We start from the raw sequence: 19587 nt of genomic DNA, 5'->3' as shown, positions 1-19587 counted from the left end.
TTTTGAGTGTAAGTTACCCCCAAATCTGTCACATTCACAGGGGTCTTGAAAGCTGAGATCTATGATGCCGTTTGCAGGGTCCTTGCAATGAAGAGCGGAGTTAGGGCCTGTTCACATCACCGATGGCTTTCCGTTCCGAGTTCCGTCGGGTGAACCCCAAAACGGAAAGTGAAACAACAGCTTCCGTTTCAGTCCCCATTGATATCAATGATGACGGAAACATTGCTAATGGTTTCCGTTCGTCATCATTCCGGCAGGTTTCCGGTTTTTCGACGGAGTCAATAGCGCAGTCGACTCCGCTATTGATTCAGTTGATAAAACGGAAACCTGCCGGAATGGTGACGAACGGAAACCATTAGCAATGTTTCCTTCACCATTGATATCAATGGTGACTGAAACGGAAGCTGTGGTTTCACTTTCACTTTCCGTTGCAGGGTTCACCCGACGGAAACCTCCGATGGAACCCTGGAACACAAACCGAACGGTGATGTGAACAGGCCCTAATACAAAAAACAAACTAATGGCACTGGCACTTCCACTTGGCAGTATTTTGGTAAATTTTTGTAAGCCAAAACTAGGAGTGGGTCTCCAAATACGGAAGTGCTACATATTTCCATTATACTTTTTTCTCGGTTTATGTGCCACTCCTGGTTTTGGCTTAAAAATATTGACCGTGTGAATGTTGATTAACAAAGTAATAGTGGCTCAGCTGGGTCGGTAAAAAAACACAGAATTATTGTACTATTAGTCTCGGAAATTCACCATTGACATCAGCGGCACAGATCTCAGCTCCCTGGATCTCTGTCCGGGAGGGAGTGGGACATAGTGCTTAACCGCACTCAAGCCTCAATTTTTAAGCGTAGTTGGACTTCTAACATGGCTCTAGTGACCATCCATGTATCGAGACAATATTTCAGGTGAGTAAATAAATGCATTAAGAGACAATTTTTGATTGGTCTACATCAGTGATCCCCCAACCTGTGAAAGTCCAGCTGTTGCCAAACTACAACTCCCAGCATACCCTACAGCTTTCAACAGCTGGAGAGTTGCAGGTTGGAGATCACTGGTCTTTATTATGGATTATAATGCATTTTTTTTAACTACCAAATTAAATATCTTTTAACCGGAGTCTCTGACTGGTTTGGATGACGCAAAATACCACCAAGCGCAGTTTTCTTATATTCATTCCCCCCTTTTCTCTTCATTTTTACATACATACATGACCTAAGTCCATCTGAGCAAGAGCTGCTGCTTGGGCTCATATAGAGAAGGAGTCATGAGTGAGGCACCCCCCTCTAGGACGTCCATGTGCCCTACTAGGGCAAAACTCTATCTTATTGGGACAACCCCTTTTTATTTGTCATTTGTATTAAAAAATGTAGCGAAATGCTGGAGACCGCAGTAATGGCTGAAGAAATGTATCAATGGCTAGAGAACCACAGGTTGGCCAGAAGTAGAAATTGGTGAGTCATAACTTGCAGCTCCTGGAACCCCATGCAAACTCTGTAACAGCATCCTCCTGCCATCATTTATTGTACAGCCGTCCTCTTATGTGGCAGAAAGGCCAATGGGTGACCGATGCGACTTCAATCTCTACACCTCCTATAGTTATATAGTTATAGCTCTGATTGGTGGGGAACTGGACTTCTATGCGCCTATGAGTGACATTGTATAATATAGCCTAACAGCCTTACAAGTTCAGATCTTGTTTTTACACTATGTTCAGTATATACACCGGAACCCCACAATGGGACTGATGCATGCCAAAAGAGTGATCTTTTGGCATTCATTCAGGCGCTATGTGTCAGCGTACCTTTTTTCTCGCAGTGTTAAAAAGCATAAGAGATTTTAAAGGTGGATTTTCTGGGTTTATTTTTTTAAAAGCGGAATATTTATATGCCTTGCATACAATGCCCTCCAAAAACTTGTGTCTAAAGCTCTAGTCACGCCACGTTTAGACATAAAGTTGGCAGTATACTCCTGGGGGGAAAATATTGCTGTATACCATACAGTACCCATAGACATCTATAGAGCAGATGTATACCAAAGGAATATCCTTATAGTATACGTCTGGAGAAAAAAAATTTGGCTGCACATTAAGGACCTTTCCACATCACATTTAAGCCCTATGTTTGGCATGTACCCCGGAAAAGCTCCTGGAATATATACTGCAAACGTATCAATAGGGGTCAATGTCAGCTAGAAGTCAATGACAGACGTATACATGGATATATATTACATACATATGTATCGTTCTGGGGAAAACCAAACAAAACAGATCTCTCAAACAGATTCCAACTGTATACATTCTTGATGGATTTAGTTGCACCACCCCTCCCAATAACACAGGGACCACAGAGCACACGTTCAAATGGGTAATAAAGATGTAAAAGGTGGAAACAACGAAGATTAGCACTAGCAATCCCATGATTTTGGCTTCCAAGTCTTGGTAAAGTACGAACATACAAAGCTTGTGTTTTAACCTGTCAGTTTGCAGTATGTTAAACAAAAATAATAATTGCATATTCTACGTGTGTTATACAGCGGTTTGATCAAGAATGCACATTCAGACCGTGAAGGGTTAGTAGGAAAATACTTTAGCAAATAAACTGTACAAAGATAAAACTCACTTCAAAGTTTGCTCTTACAGTATTATATAAAGTGCAGCAAAATCCATCTAAAGGGTCCGACAAACGTTTCTAGGTCATGAATGTCTGACACAAGCTGCCTTTGCATAGCAGGACGTTTACAAAGTGTATTAACATCTAAAAGTCTTCTCTCCAGCTTCACGAAGAGACAGATGCGGTGGAATCATCGGCTTCAGAAGGATACTTTGACTTCATTTTGTGATCTTCTAAGCCGCTTGCAGAAAGAAATCCACCATTCATTCCAACTCGTGGGCAGTGCGGAGGCCCTGCAGTAAAATTATACATTAGTCAGAACAAGAATTTTACGTGAAAAAAATACATTACATTAAAAAATACCATTAGAGGTGTATTACCGTTTCTGCAAATAAAGGTTATTCTTTGTACAGTGACAAGTTATAACATTTGCCAATATACTTTCTGTATCAATTAGTCAAGTTTTTCAAGATCTCTGCTTGCAGTCATTCAATAGGAACTTTTATTGCTTACTCCCAGGGGATCAAAATCTGTCCTGGTCGTGTGATGGACACAGAGGTGCACAGCTCGTTACAAAACAGAACACAGATACACATATTGTAACGAGCTGTGCACCTGCGTGTCCATAATGTGACCACGACAGATTTTGATCCCCTGGTTGTAAACAATAAAATTTCCTAGTGAATGACAGCAAGAAGAGATCTTGAAAACCTCAAGAAAGTATATTGGGAAAACATTTTTATTTTTCATTACACATAGAATGACATTTATTTGCGGAAACTGGAATTCCACTTTAAAATCAACATTATTCAAAAATGCAGCTTATAAAAAGAGCCAAGGATACCATTTACACAAGCATGCAGCTGCTTCTGGAGGATATTCGCACTGCATGGTAATCTTAGTGGCAGGGATTGATCTGGACTTCTTGTCCATTAAGAAATACTGCAGAAGGGTGTGGGTGGGGATGGGGGGGCTCAAACTGGCACACTTCAATGTTTTATCGGTTTAGAGTAAAGAAAGATTCTGTTGTGAAAAGTGGATATTTGCTTGAACAAACAAATATTTTTGGGAGGGGGGAATTATCTTTCACTATAAATACTGGATGCATTGTAAGTTACTTTTTTTTATTAACATTGAAATGTAACTTGAAAATCTGTCATAACCTTGAAATGTAAGACTATGATTACCGCAAAACCACGTGCGTGCGTGCGCGTGTACACATGAAGCACTTGCCACAGTTTCACCACAATTGTAATTTTTCAGCTTCCTGACTAATAATGACGGTTGTACGATTTCCATCATCAATAGATGTTCTTGATAGGATGAAGTCTTGATTTTTTTTGTTTTCACCTTGCACAATGATACACAATGTTGTACAATGTTTTGTCATCATGACATCATCACACCACATGATGACAACACATTAGCCACTGATTTATAAGAATAGCATATCACAGCGGTCAAAGTCAAACTTCTTCTGGCAATTTGAGTGGGAATTTCCTTAAACTTGCAGTCCCTTCATCTTTTTGTTATCACTATGACAGAAACGATAGTGTTGGTCAGTTGAGTCTAGTCCTATGTTGTCTCTTGGGAACTTAAAGGGTTAATCCAGCTAGGGCAAGTGACGACACTTACCAATCAGGAGTAGAACCAATAAGACCGATCACTAGAATGAGGGGTCTGTGGCGCACCGTGGCTGCTGCTGAATTTTACCTTGCACAGTGATGCTGCCCCTTCATTATCAGGAACGGTAGTGGTTCTGGCAGTCGGACCCCCACTAATCAGAAAGTGATGGAATATCCTAACAATAAGCCATCACTTTCTGGGATGGTAAAACCCCTTTAAATAGGGCAACATGACACTTCTGTCCATATGCATCTCATCGAGAGCAGTGCACCCCTCTATGAGCTAGAGAAGCCAAAGCAGCTCCGATCTGCCAGCTTCTATTTAAAAAGGGGTTAGGCCCAAATGCTTTGCACAATATATAAAATGTTTACTTGGAAATGTAACTGATGTAAACATGTGGCAGATAGGGATGGCTCTTATGCCCCACAGGGGTCGCCATAAAGGATCCAACTGTTTGCAGCATCCAGTGGAACCAATACTGGGTGGTGTTGGAAAATATCTTTCAAAAAGATCACTCCTGCAGAGGCAGATATGTCGATTTGACGTGTTGAATTTTTTGGCTGCTGTCCATTATCAATGTAAAAACAAAAAAAACAAATCTTGTGCATTAGAGCAACATGCTTGTGTGTTGGGGTGGCCTATTATTATTGAGGTATATTGAAAGAAAATAAACTGCTTACTGTCAGCGTCCTCCAGTGGTCCATCACTAATTGTTTCCGTATCTGAATAAGCGCTTCGCCTCCTGTTGGATACCCGGTGAAATGAAGATGAAGACTCTTTTATGGAATAGCTGATCCTATATATTACACATAAAGATAGAGCAGAATATGTAATGGTTACTAAAATGCCAGGTAGCCTTTAATTATACTGACGCTAAGAGGTCCAGGTGACACATCTTTAAACATATTTTTTTTTAAGCCAAACTGCACAACCAACTGGTGCATTATGCCTCAACGATAGCGCTCTAGTCACATCGCATTTCTCAATTTAAGAAGTACAACTTAAAAACCAAACAATAAAAGAGATATTGGGATACATTTTAGCAACTAGTGCCAGGCAGCTGCTGCAAGGCAAATAAAATAATGAGGTGCGTCAAAAGAGGCATAGATGCCCATAAGAAAATCATTCGACTCTATGTAAATCAAATCACTAGTCAGATCACACATGGAATATTGTGTATTAGAAAGACATAGCTGAACAAGCGCGGGTTCAGAGGAGGGTGACTAAAGTAATTAAGGGAATAGGTGAATTAAAGTACCAAGAAAGATTATCAAACTTTTTTGTTTGGGGGGGGGGGGGAACTGCTGGACAGTACAGAGATCTGTCAAATTCCATTTTTATACCTAGACCTGTAACAATCACAAGGGGGCATCCTCTATGTCTAGAGGAAAAAAGGTTTCACCACCATCAGACGGGGATTCTTTACTGTAAGTGCAGTAAGATTACGAGACTTGATGCCACAGGATGTTGTGATGGTTGATTCGGTGAAAGATCAATAGGGGTCTGAATGCCTTTCTTTAAATAAATTATATTACAAATGTGTACTAGAATGCTGGAGATAACGCAGTGATTTTATTCTGATTTTATGTAGGGAAAGATTCATTGTACTGATGAGGGCACGTCTTGCTATTTGATAATTATATATCATCTGTCTTACCTGTCTGTAGTGTAGTTGCCTGGGTGACTCATGGATCTCTTCATCTAATAAAGAAAAAAAAGGAAAGGAAAAAAATATGCATAATATAATATCAAAATATTTCTAGGGAATAATATTTTCTCTCCCGCCACCTATGATTATATATAACAGTGGAAAGTTCAATACCTGGTTAAACAATTACGGTATGTTCACACGCAGTGTTTACAGGTGTATTTCAGGGCACAAACGCCTTGAAATACGCCTGGAAAAACGCTTCTGAAATTAAGACCAACACACACCTTCCCATTGTAATCAATGGGAAAAACTGAATTTATGTCAGACGGGGCGTTTTTTATGCCATGTAATAAAGCTGTGTAAAACGAAGGAGCCTGTCACTTGTTGAGCCTGTTTTGGAGCGGTTTTTCATAAAAACGTCGAAAAAAAAAAAAAAAAAAAAAAAGCCTCAAACAAAAAATGTCTGCTTCAAAAACGGCAGAATATCAGAGACTGTGCATGTGTACATAGCATTAGGTAACTATTAGGCCCTGTTCACACTGAGTTTTTTTGCAGGCAGAAAAACGACCTGTCTGCACTTTCTGCTGCATTTTTCTCTGCCTCCCATTGATTTCAATGGGAGGTCAGAGGCGGGACCGTGGCAAGGAAGAGAATGCCACTTTATTTACCGCGAGTGGCTAAAAGTCGCCGTGGAAAAAACGCCTCCGCCTCCCATTGAAATCAATCAGCCGTTTTTTTCACATCAAAATAAGCATAAAAAATAAATTAAAAAAAGACTCATAATAATAAATAATAATACACTTCTTTTCCTTTTTATTTTTCAAGTTTTGACATTGCAATATGGGATAGCATATTCTTTTTTCTTTGGATGAATTTTAGGTTTTGTGGTCATTTAAGTTTCTGACCTACACTAGTGTTAACAACAAGCGTGACAAGACTTTTTGAAGAAATCAACAAGCAGCAAACCCCCCAATGAAATCTTAATTCTATGGAGCAGCGTATTTTCTATCTAGTTCTTGTATATTACCATTTGTACAGGGGACGGAGATACGGCAGACGCCAAAGATTCAGGAGGAGGCAGCTGATACATTTCTGGCTTGAATTTGGCATTTGCTATCTTGACACATTCTTCAAGTGTGGTAATAAATGTGTTGCAGGTGGCGCTGAGCAGAGAAGATGCTTCATTCATGTTCTAAACACAAAACAGAAGATGCAGAATTTACTCCAAGCATCCAAAACTCATCACTATCCATCTCTGCAAGAGAAAGGAACATCACATCTGGCAAAGGAATTATGTTATTCACCTACACATACATACATATATATATATATATATATATATATATATATATATATATATTTATTTTTTTTTTTTAATTTTTTATTTAGGAATGCCCTTCTCGGGGTAAAAATACACAATGACACATTGTAAAGAGGGTTAGTATGGGTACGACCCCTTCCTATGTGCCCTATTAGAGTGAATTGAGTGGATAGAGGGGGACTTGTAAAGCACTCGATTAGCTGGAAAGATAGTGGAGTCCAGCACACACTTTGGCTTTTGAGTGCTGCTGGAGTCACAGATTGGATAAAACACTGTATTAATCAGCCAGGTATGTTGATCCTAGAGCCATTTTGACTTTTTTAGCGACTACAATTTATATAGACTAAGGAGATAATCCCAGGATAAAACTTGCTGCCCCAGAATAAAAAAATAAAAACGCAGGGAGATTATCAGACATAGTTTAACAACAGAAGATGATGCATGTGATTCTTCAGAAGACCTGGTGGCCACTATGACTGCGTGTATGGGTCTTACCTCAGCGCTGGGTGATGGCCGACTCTCATCGTGACTTACAAACTCCTGAATTGTGTGCACCTGCTGCATCAACAGGTCGCAATACAGCCGCAGTTCCGACATTTTGGTTTTCAGGGATTCATTGGTTTCATTGATTTCTGCAAACATTATTAGAAATGCAATTATGAAAAGCATAAAGGATAAACAAGAAAAATACAGTTTACAAAATCTAAGTATTGCTAAACTCAAGTTCGCATTACTGTCTTTCTTCATCAGATGTCATTACATGGCCAATGCCAATGATCCCATTGAAAAACAACGCAGTCTCTGCATTTCCGGATGGCTAATAGGGCTCACGTCACTTTCTGGGTGCTTAGACTCATTGGGGGGGGGGGGGGGGAGTTATTAAGACTGGCGTTTCATACATCAGTCTTAATATAAAGAAAGTTGGAGTAAAATGTGCCTTTTTAAGAGGTGCACGCCTCTTAATAAGTTAGGTGCATCTCTTCCCGTCTGTGCGCCAGAAAGTTAAAGTGTCATAATTTATGACAGTTTCTGGAGTAAATTCTGATAAATTTGTCAGGCCACCGATGGCCCTATCCCTTCCACTAAGCTCCTCTCACTTTAACTAAAAAATTAAGTGGCGGAAATGGCACAAAATTTTAAATGCGCAGTAAAAATTTAGACTTTTGTGCCGTTTGGGACTTTTTTACGCCACAAAACTGGGGTAGAAAAGTTAATAAACTCCTCCATTTAGTTTTGAAGGAGTAAGTAGCTCGAAGAAGCACTCTTGTAAGGGGCCGTTCACATATGTCCGGCGTCCGCTTCAGTTTCCCTCCGGCGTGTTGAAGAAAAGCCGAAGGCAAACTGATGCTAGAACGGATCCCATAGCTTTCTATGGGATCTGTTCTGGCACGGGGGACATCAGTTGTGGCGCCGTACGGCGCCGGACCTCCCTGGGAGCCGGATCTAAAAACGTTACCTGCAGCATTTTTGGTTCCGGCTTCCAGGGAGGTCCGGTGCCGTATCATATCTATGTTAATAGTGGCCGAATTAACACCGGGTGCTGCCGCATCCACCTTCCGGCAGCACCCGGCGGGAAGGTGGATGTGAGCTAGGAGCGGAATCCCCGGTCATTGCATTGTCGGAGATTCCGTTCCAGGCGGAGACCCTGACAACTACCCTCCCACTCAGTACCAGCCTTAGGGGTGTGCAACCTGTGCCCTTGCACATGGCGTATCACCACAGCAGGTGGAAGTGGGGCGCTGCGCTGGCTCCCTTCCCCTGCTTGTTTCAGAAGCGCCCGCTTCTTCACGGCGACACTGGTCATGAGGGTGCCCGGTCACAGCGTCGGCAACGCTGTGATTCCGCTTCAGGAGTTGCCCCTGATGTCACTGTCAATATATGGACAGAGGCATCAAGCGGCGCACTCCAGGAGCGGAATTCCCGGCCAAAGAGTGATTTCGCTCCTTCAAGGAGCTACAGTGACGCTATCTACAGGAAGGGGGGGTGCTAACTATAAGGGGGCTGTGGGCTATGTGGCGCTACCTACAAGGGTCTGTGGGCTGTGTGGCCCTACCTACAAGGGGTCTCTGGGCTGTGCGGCGCTACCTACAAGGGGGCTGTGCGGCGCTACCTACAAGGGGGCTGCGTGGCGCTGCATACAAAGGGGCCTGTGTGAGGCTGCCTACAAGGGGATTGTGTGGCATTATCTCCAGGGAGTACTGTACCATTATATACAGAGCGCACTGCGGCATTATCTACAGGGGCATGTGTGGCACTATATACCGGGGTGTGTGGCACTATCTAAAGAGGGCACTGCGACATTATCTACAGGGGGTATGTGGCACTATATACAGGGGGTGGCACTATCAACAGAGGGCACTGTGGTATTATCTACAGGGGGTGTGGCACTATCTGCAGAAGGAACCATGGCATTATCTACAGGGGGGTGTGTGGAACTATATACAGAGGGCACTGTGACATTCACTACATGGGGTGTGTGGCACTATATACAACCCTGTTGTGTGAATCCCTGCATGGTGTGGGGTGGGTAGGAGATGCAGGGTTGTATTGGGTGCCTGTAAAGGTGCCAAAAACTATTTACTGAAGTTAGGGCTAGTGTTTGGCATGTTTTCAGGCTCCCATGGCTGCTTCGAAGATTTGATCTGCGGGGACAGCAGCTGCCTTCTGGGCTCTCTCTCTCTGAATGACACACATGACATTACAATGTGTGTGTCAGACTTAAGTGTAGCACCAAGGCCGGAGCAGAGAAGGAGAGCCCTGACATGGTACACAACAAGTATCTAATCTATCATGTATCCAATCGATCACAAACTATATACCACTCTTATAAAATTGGCACATTTTCAGAGCCTAGATGACCTTTTTGGTTGACCATTGTGGTAGAAACGGATGGTAAAAACTGATGACAACTGATGGTTTTGTAGTAAAAAATCGTGAAAAAGCCTGATGGCAATTGATGGCATCAGTTTTTGCATCAGTTGTAATCACTTGAGACAAAAAAACTGATGCTGATACAACGGACATATGCGAATGCACCCCAAGACCATGCCAGCCGGAAAGCGTGTTGTGTTGTCCCATTCAAGTGAAATCCCACATAACCCCGTTAAACTACTGTGCACTTAACAAGCAAATATATTTATGGATTTTCCTCCAGTTTCTGTCAGAATGACAATTGTCATAAAGGGTTCAAAACTCACATTTCTCAATGGGGTTGTTTCTGCAGCATGCGCATGGATTTCTACAACCCTATCTAGATGAATAAAAGAGTCGTAGAAGCTTCTGCAACAAATCTGCCGCGTGTGAACATATCCTAAATTATTTCCCCCCCACTATAAAGATAGTATCAGAATTGACCCTTTAGTCACAGAATCTTTGTAATATTATCCTGCAGCAAATTTTTGATTCACTGACGTTGGCCTGCCGTTTACAGCAGTTTATAGGCTACTGCTGAAACTAGTCACACGCTGCCATAAAATGTTTCTTCCAGGTTCAGAGTGTGAAAATCCCCAACATTCCTGCAAATCATTAACAAAGCAACTTCAATATAGCCAATTATATCAAGCAATTGTTCTTAAAGGGGTAGTACAGTATTAATGTCCTGAAACAGTGACAATCCTGTCCACAGGTTGTGTGTGGTATTGCAGCTCACCCCATTCACAAATAAAATTAAGCGGATATTCCAGACACAACCCATGGACAGGTGTGACACAGTTTCATGAAGAAAGCAGCCACGTTCTCCTAATCCTGTACAACCTCTTTAATGCATTATACACCAAATGGTTCCACACGTAAAACTTCACTTAACATGTCCAAAACACATTATAAATAAAGTGGTTTAGTTAAAAAAAAAAAAAAAAAAGGAGTACATTTGTAATGTGAAATCCTATTAACCTATTTGCCCCATGTTCCAGTTCTATGAAAGCAGACAATAATGTAATCCAAAGGGGTTTTCATTCTGTCTGCCATGGCTGAATCCAGAACCTAATAGATATCCAAGTGTATCTTCTGAATACATACACATGCGTGATTATTAAACGACACACACGTATCGTGTATGGTATATACATTTGTATCTAAGTAGGTCTTGTACTGACTAAAGGAGAAATTGTATGTACATGTTCACACATATACATGCCCCTAGACATAGATGTGGCAGAAGAATGATCACATCTATTTTTACATTGCTGTCTGCATTCAGAGAACCAGAAATAAAGTGACAAGTTTATTTAAAAGGGAAGGTTAACCTTTACACATCAGACGTAGTCACCGACCCCCACTGATCACATCTTCTGACATGTCTGTAGTTATTTAAAGGGGTTGTCTCATCAAGACAACCCCTTTGCATTAGCCCTATTAGGGAATATGGACATCATAGAAGGGGTCCCTCACTCAAGACCCACCTCTATGAGCCAGAAAGACAAGCTGCCCTGAACGAACGTCTCCTGTTCTGGCGTACCAGCGCCCACATTCTGAAAAGGGGTGATCTCCGATCAGATAGTCTTTTTAAGTCTCAAGGTTCCACTTAAAGATCAGAATTGAAATCTACTCTTTAGTTGTTGGTGAAGGGATTCAGTGCTGTTTTAATCACTGCAGTTTAACTAAAAGAGCATATATACTGTAGTACACACACACATATATATATATATATATATATATATATATATATATGTGTGTGTGTATGTATGAGTGTATATAGTACAGTGTATACTACAGTGCATAGTACAGTGCATAGTACAGTCGCGAAGGACACCATGCAGGTTCTTTTTGTGAAAAAAAGAGTAATCACCTAACAGACAAAGACTTCTGGCTTCTGATATTAAAGGGGTAGTTTAGAAAACCCGTTGTCATATACCCTATTAGAGAATTGTAAGTTAATATAGAGGGGTCCCCTGTTCAGGATTCTCATGTCTTGCTCTGGAGGACCTGTCCTGCATTACACAGACAACACATTGATATGAGTGGACACTGTGTAAATGCTTAATTTCCCCTGTGGTGGCGCTGCAGAGAAATAGAACATTTACTGCCAGATTACAGCTGATCACTGCGGGTCCCAGCTGGGGGACACTTTGTGATCTGCTTACTGTCAAGGGACTCTTCAGACAACACCTTTAAGAAAACACTAAACTTAATTGTCTGTGGAGGATGAGTGTCAAGAAGAAAGAACCTGTTTGCCAGTCTCAGAAGACTTTCAATGAAACCGCCTGGTGAACACCTGTTTTCTCTGCCAGATTTCTATCCTCCTCTTGTGCCCTCCATTTTCAGTTAGGGTACAGCTGATCGGGTGGGATATAGCTAAAGTGAATGGGGCTCTAATTGCAGATACAGTAGTACTGCTTCTCAGCTAGAGACGAGGGACGAGAGCAAATCAATGTCTCCTGGAACACTGAGATTTTTTTTCTTTATCCTTTGGCTTGCGATATATTTTGAAACTTTAGTATTTTCCCTCAAAGAAACACTAAAGAAAATAAATCAAAGCAAGGATGCATTTAATAGAGAATGTAATAAAAAAAAAAAACATGAAAAGCGGTTACCTTTCTCTTTCCTTGTTCCGTTATCGCTTATACAGGCCTTAGAGCTTCCTAATGCTACCAGCCACCTCTGCCTCTCCGCTGCATTTACAGCCCGGACATAGAAGTGCTGCTCCCCAGGGATGATCAGCTCCATTCTGGTGTTGTCTGTGGAATGAACTGGAAATAACAATCAATACAGTATGGAGAACACTCCCTTATCTTACCTATAACCCGTAAGGCCCCCAAACCCTCTTTTCTCTTTCGATTAAATTTCTCTATGTCCAACACACATACCGACTAGGACCTTGTATAAATTACACATGCATTTATCCAAGTGAAATCCACACAATCACACAAAAACCGTACAAACTCCATACAGTGTCTGTTATGGTTGGGAAACAAATCCACAGACCCACATTAAAAAAACTGGGGAAAAAAACAAAAAAAACTTAACTTCAGGTTTACAACCTCTCAGACGTCATCATCAGCCCAACATTATTGCACTTCTTTCTGCACCATCAACCACTCAAGATTATGAACCCAGGCGGATTTCTGGACTGTTTTTTTTTTTTACATCCCTAATAAAGTGCCAGTCATGAGTCTGTAACAAGCTGATCATAAAGGGATTGGAAGAGATGCGGACAGATCTCTCCTCCTGTAACACCACATCCTTTTCAGAAGGACTGTGCAAGTGGCGCTCAGACTGCCGAGTTTGGGGGGGGGCAATATAGCAGGTACTCGTCTCCCCAAATGTTCTAACCATAATTATCATGCCTGGTGCTTTACAGGGGTTAAGATTATTTTTAAAAACGCTACTCTTGTCCAAGGTCAAGTATTGCAGTTCATCTCCATTCACAAGATTGTCATCAGTTTTTACCCCCCTGAAGTGGTCGCATCATGTAAAGACCTTTCTAATTGTATGCCTGTTTGTCCCGAGTAGCGCAGCACACCAAACAAAAAGACGTTTTAAAAATGTCATGCGTCATATGTAAATGAGGCCTGAAGTGTCCGCTGGGTGTTTATTCAACTCAGAAGTGTCTGGCTTTTTAATCTCTGACCCAACTCATCTTTCCGATTGATGTGGATGATGCCTCCTGTAGTAAAACGGCGCATGCGCATTGGAAACTGCCCGCTGCAGGCAGAGGCTTTAATTCTGCACGTGCGCCAATCCCAATTTGGAGAAGAAGAATCAGGGAAATATAAATTAGATTCAAGATGAAAACACCGGACACTTCTGAGCCTAGTGATCGGCCAGCGGACACTTCAGGCCTGATTACATATGCTGGGTCCCATAGCAAAATGAGATGGGCCCCTTTCCTCTAAGGACGGGAAACTAAAAACAGCAGCAAAAGTAGCAATAATTTAAAATATGGCTAATAGCGCCTTAGAGAAGAAAGCAGGAATCCACAAACTTGTTATTTCCTACAAAAAGGTACAACGTTTTACACTTGAGTGGGCCCCCTTTTACCTCTGGGCCACCATAGCAGCTGTTGCTATAGTTAGGTCTATGGATACTGGGGACAAACAGGTATACATTTAGAAAGGTCCTTACATGACCTAGAGCTTGGTGGGACCACTTAAAGGGGTTGTGCAGGACTTTAAAAAAAAGGGCTGCAGGCATGGTATGGGCTAAAATAAAAAAAACTAACTACACTCGCCTACTAAATCCCCCGCCGCTCCAGTAGTCTGTATACCTCTATAGGAAGTGATGTAGCCCCGTTTGGCTGCAGCCAATCACTGGCCTCAGGGATGATGTGCCGTTCTTGCCTGAATCCCCACTGAGGCCAGTGATTGGCTGCAGCCGAACAGAACGTCATCACTTCCTACAAAAGTTTACAGGCGAGCGGAGACCACCGAAGCAGCGGCGATGGAAGAGCGTGGGAATTTGCTAGGTGAGTATGCCCGGTTTTGTTATTCTTACCCTGCCTGCAGCCTGTGTTTTACATGTCCCGGACAATCCCTTTAAGGCTAGTATCACACACAGTTTTGTTGCTGTTTTTTTAGCAAAACAAATGAGTGGACACAAAACAAAGGTGATGTATCAGATTTCTTTTTCCTTCCTTTTGGATCTACTTCTGGTCAAAAATGTATTAAAATCAACATCAAAATGGTGTGTGGGACCCTGGCCTTAGGGAGGGTTAAACAGATGACAGGTTCCCTTTAAGTGGCAGGTACAATAGTAAATACACATGTAATATATGAAGAAACGTGTTTGTTTGTTTTTCAAAACCGACAAAACTTACCTTTAATTTCACATACTGCCATTTTAATACTTCCTTTGCTGCCCTTGCAGACATCATCCTGTGAGTCATAGTATGATAAGATGCCATTGTCTAATACAAACCATCGAGGCTGCCAACCTGCAATTACAGAGAAAAAAATTAAGGAAAAGCAAGCTAAATAAAAAACTAAGACATGGGATGCCAAAAGGTGGTCTTTAAACAGTATACCGCCGGAAAATACAGCCGATGCACATCTGGATATATATACACTTCATCTGTCAGCTGAAAAATTTCTTTATAAAGCAAATAGCATTCCCACGTTCATCAAATATGCATATTACTTTATCATACATGGCCTATCTCATTTCCTCAGGAGAAAGAGTGCACGACGGTGCCTGGCAGTGCCAATGTATCTTGGACCATCAGCAAGATCTACTGATCAGTTTAAGGCCCAGCCGTGCACACTGTGCGGTACAGCCTCCGTGGAGGCTCCGTTGTGTGCCTTATGCAAGTAGCTATTCCCCTAGAAGTAACTCTCCAGTGGAAAGACATGTCGCTTTCTTGGAACACCCACATTCCATTATATTTGACGGACAGAAGAGTGGAGCTTGGGGCGCTAATTTGTCCGGCAAATTGACGGGAGACCCGACAGAACCTATTAAACTCAATGGGTTCCGTCAGGCACGGTTGGTGTCCATCATTTGATGGATCCAGCACTTCTATTCCCACTATAGAACAGAAATACTAGTGGAAATGTGGAGAGCATTAACTAGCACTGCTGTCTCTTCATCCTACGGATCATAGGGAACCCAGCTCTCAGATCCCCTCCCCCCAGCAATTAGTAAGTGATGGTATATCCCAACATTACTTGTCTGTAGTTTTCCCCTATAGAAGTCAATAATGCACAGAGATCCGCCACAATCAGACAGTGTGAAATTACATTATGACTGTCGCTGTAGAACCTAGGATTAAGATGCATGGCTTAAAATAACTACAGCATGCCACAAGTGGATAAATAAAGCAGAATGTGAATAGGATCCTTTTCCCTTTAACCCCTTAATGACCAGGCCATTTTGCACGTCAATGACCAAGGATTATTTTTTGTTTTCTGACGGTCGCATTTAAACAGTCGTAACTTTTTTTTTATTCCGTTGACATAGCCGTATCAGGGCTTTTTTTTTTTTGCGGGACGAGTTGCATTTTGCAATTGCACCATTTATGAATGCATATAATATATTGATTAACTTTTATCAACATTATTTTAGGAGGGAATTGAAAATAAGCAGCTAATCCAGCATTGATTTTCACGTTATAAATTGACGTCATTTACTATGCAGCGTAAATAACAGGTTACCTTTATTCTATGGGTCGGCACGATTACGGGGATACCAAATATGTAAAGGTTTTATATGTTTAGCTACGTTTGCACAATTACTTGTTTTTGCATCGACGCATTCCAAGACCCGTAACTTTTTTGATTTTTCAATCAATGTGGCCGTATGTGGGCTTGATTTTTGCAGGGCAAGGTGTAATTTTCATTAGTGCTATTATGTGGCACATGGGGCTTATTGATGAACTTTTTTAAAGGGGGAAATGGGAGGAAAAAAAATTGCCTTTGTTTTTTTGGACGCCATTCATCCGTCAATTTAATTAAGGTGTTAATTTTATTGTTGGAGTCGTTATGATCGCGGCGATACCTTATATGTGTAATTTGTTTTGACACATTTTCTTTTTTTTTTCTTCGTAAACTTTAACTATTTTACTTCTTTTTTTTGCCCCACTAGGGGACTTCACTTTGCGAACTTTAGATCGCAGATATAATGCTTTAGTATACCAAAGCATTATTGCCTGTCAGTGTAAAACTGACAGGCAATCTATTAGCCATGCCTCCGGTATGGCCTAATAGGCAGTTGCTAAGGGCAGACCTGGGGGACTTTGTTAGGGCCCCGGCTGCAATGGAAACACAATGGCGTCCCGCGATTACTTTGCGGGGTCACCGATGGGGTGACAGAGGGAGCTCCCTCCCTTAAACACAGATGCCGCTGTCGCTATTGACAGCGGCATCTAATGTGTTAAACTGCAGGAATCGGAGCGCGGTTCGATTCCGGCAGATGGGGCAGGAGCCAGGCTGTGTATAACAGCCGTGCTCATGCCGCTGATCGCATGGGTACAGTGGCAGTACCCACGCGATCAGAGGACGTATAGATCCGTCCTTATGCAGGAACTAGCTCACGCATAGGACGGATACGTATATTTATGATCGCATGTACGCAACATCTGCCCGGAACGTCCTCCGGTCCGTGCTGACAGAAAACCATTAGGGTATGTTCACACGGCGGGGGTCCGTAACGGCTGAAATTACGGGGATGTTTCAGCCTGAAAACATCCCCGTAATTTCAGCCGTACCGGCATGTGCAGGCGCTTGAACGCCGCGTCAATTACGGCCGTAATTAGCGCTGCTATTCATTGGAGTCAATGAATAGCGGCTCCAATTACGGCCAAAGAAGTGACAGGTCACTTCTTTGACGTGGGCGTCTATTTACGCGCCGTCATTTGACAGCGGCGCGTAAATATACGCCTCGTGTGAACAGACAAACGTCTGCCCATTGCTTTCAATGGGCAGATGTTTGTCAGCGCTATTGAGGCGCTATTTTCAGACGTAATTCGGGGCAAAAACGCCAGAATTACGTCCGTAAATAGGCCGTGTGAACATACCCTTATACTGAGAAGTTCTCTGAGCACTGGAAAGTTACACACAGGTGCAGGACCCGCAAACACAGCGGACCCAGGAAAAAAGGTGCAGCCGTCATTCATATACAAAGGTTATTTACATATCACATAGGTATTGTGTACAACACATATACATACGTATGTCAGGAAGAATGTATGTACACATCAGCTCATGTACTATCTTATCTAGAGAACTTCCTCTTTCCCTATATAGTACATGCAAATGAGACTTTTGTACAGTGTGTGTGTGTGTGTGTGTGTGTGTGTGTGTGTGTGTGTGTGTGTGTGTGTATTATAGCACAAGCATAATACACAGAATCTATATATATATATATATATATATATATATATATATATAAACACACTATATAACTCACATATACACACAGTATACTGATGTACATCACACATCACCCTGTATAACATGTGCATTACACGGACACTAATTTTCATGGATATTATATACACAGTAAATATATGTACGTGTTGTAACACGGACACTACACTATATACACACACATTACACTATAGATAAATTTTATATATAATATATATATATATATATATATATATATATATATATACACACACACACAATCATACAATACATATATTACACTATGTACATTATATACACAGTATCATACACTATAACACACATTGCACTATATGTACATCATTCACAATATAACACTATATGTACATTATATAACATACATTACACTATGTACATTGTATACACAGTATGTATCATACATTATATAATATACATTACACTATATGTACGTTATATATATATACACACACACACACATTAATTATATTACACATACATTACACTATTGATACATTATATACACAGTATGCATCACACTACATAACATGGACATTAAACTATATGTACATTCTATACACACATTATATTACACTATATGTACATTGTATACGCAGTATGTATCATACACTACATGTAATTCTATACACAGTATCACATTATAACACACATTACACGATATGTACATCATACGCTATATAACACATTACACTATGTACATTATATACAGTGTCATACACTAACATACATTACACTATATGTACACTGTATACGCAGTATGTATCATACAACTTATTACAGTTGATTACACTGTATGAACATTCTATACACACACATTATATTACACTATATGTACATTCTATACACACACACATTATATTACACTATATGTCAAATATATATATATATATATATATATATATACACACACATTACACTATAGATACATTATATACACACACACACATTATAGATGACCCGTATGATACATGGCCTCACACCTGTGATGTAATTGGTCCACTTGTAGAGCACTCCTTCCATTGCTGCGCCGCTCCGGTCCTGCTCACTGTGGGCTCATCCTTCTCCCGGGTGCGGGCTGATGTCGGCAGCAAAGCGGACTACACTCCGGAGGACAGACGCTGCTGGGTGGCCGAGTTGCTCATGGTGGTGCCGGGGGATGCTCGGGCGTACACCCCGGACACTGCGCCGGTTTCCTCCATGCAGACAGCTGAGCGCTGCCTCCTCCTCCCGTCACTGCGCTTCCCGTACGGTCGCGTCTAGAGTGTAGCGGCCGCTGCTAGGCTTGATGACGTACGAGTCACATGGTATACACCGGTCACATGACCGCTCTCTCCTTCCCGGTCTGTGCAGGATGAAGCAGTGTGGAGGCGGTTGTGTTTAGAATGGAGTTGTTCCTGGTCGGTCCTCCCTCCAGCAACTCCATTCTAGACGATTTACTAGTGAGGTGACTAGATTGGAGTTGCTGGAGGGAGGACCGACCAGGAACAACTTCAATGTAGACAGGTCACTGCTGAAATTACTAGAATAAAGTTGCCTACAGGAGCTCCATTC

At 41.7% G+C, this 19587-nt stretch overlaps 1 protein-coding gene across 1 annotated transcript; it reads right to left on the bottom strand.

The window, feature by feature from the left end:
- Positions 1-384: 384 nt before the first annotated feature.
- On the bottom strand, positions 385-19333 carry PLEKHA3 (pleckstrin homology domain containing A3). Its single transcript, XM_075829523.1, has 8 exons — positions 19017-19333; positions 14973-15089; positions 12751-12906; positions 7715-7851; positions 6926-7090; positions 5905-5948; positions 4928-5043; positions 385-2914 (listed from the first exon to the last, which is right to left on the bottom strand). Exons 1-8 carry the CDS (start codon positions 19054-19056, stop codon positions 2787-2789), a joined length of 903 nt encoding a protein of 300 aa, XP_075685638.1. The 5' UTR covers positions 19057-19333; the 3' UTR covers positions 385-2786.
- Positions 19334-19587: the final 254 nt, after the last annotated feature.

Source organism: Rhinoderma darwinii, chromosome 6, assembly GCF_050947455.1.
Source record: "Rhinoderma darwinii isolate aRhiDar2 chromosome 6, aRhiDar2.hap1, whole genome shotgun sequence".
NCBI classification, from domain to species: domain Eukaryota; kingdom Metazoa; phylum Chordata; class Amphibia; order Anura; family Rhinodermatidae; genus Rhinoderma; species Rhinoderma darwinii.
This window is presented reverse-complemented; position numbering and strand designations above follow the sequence as displayed.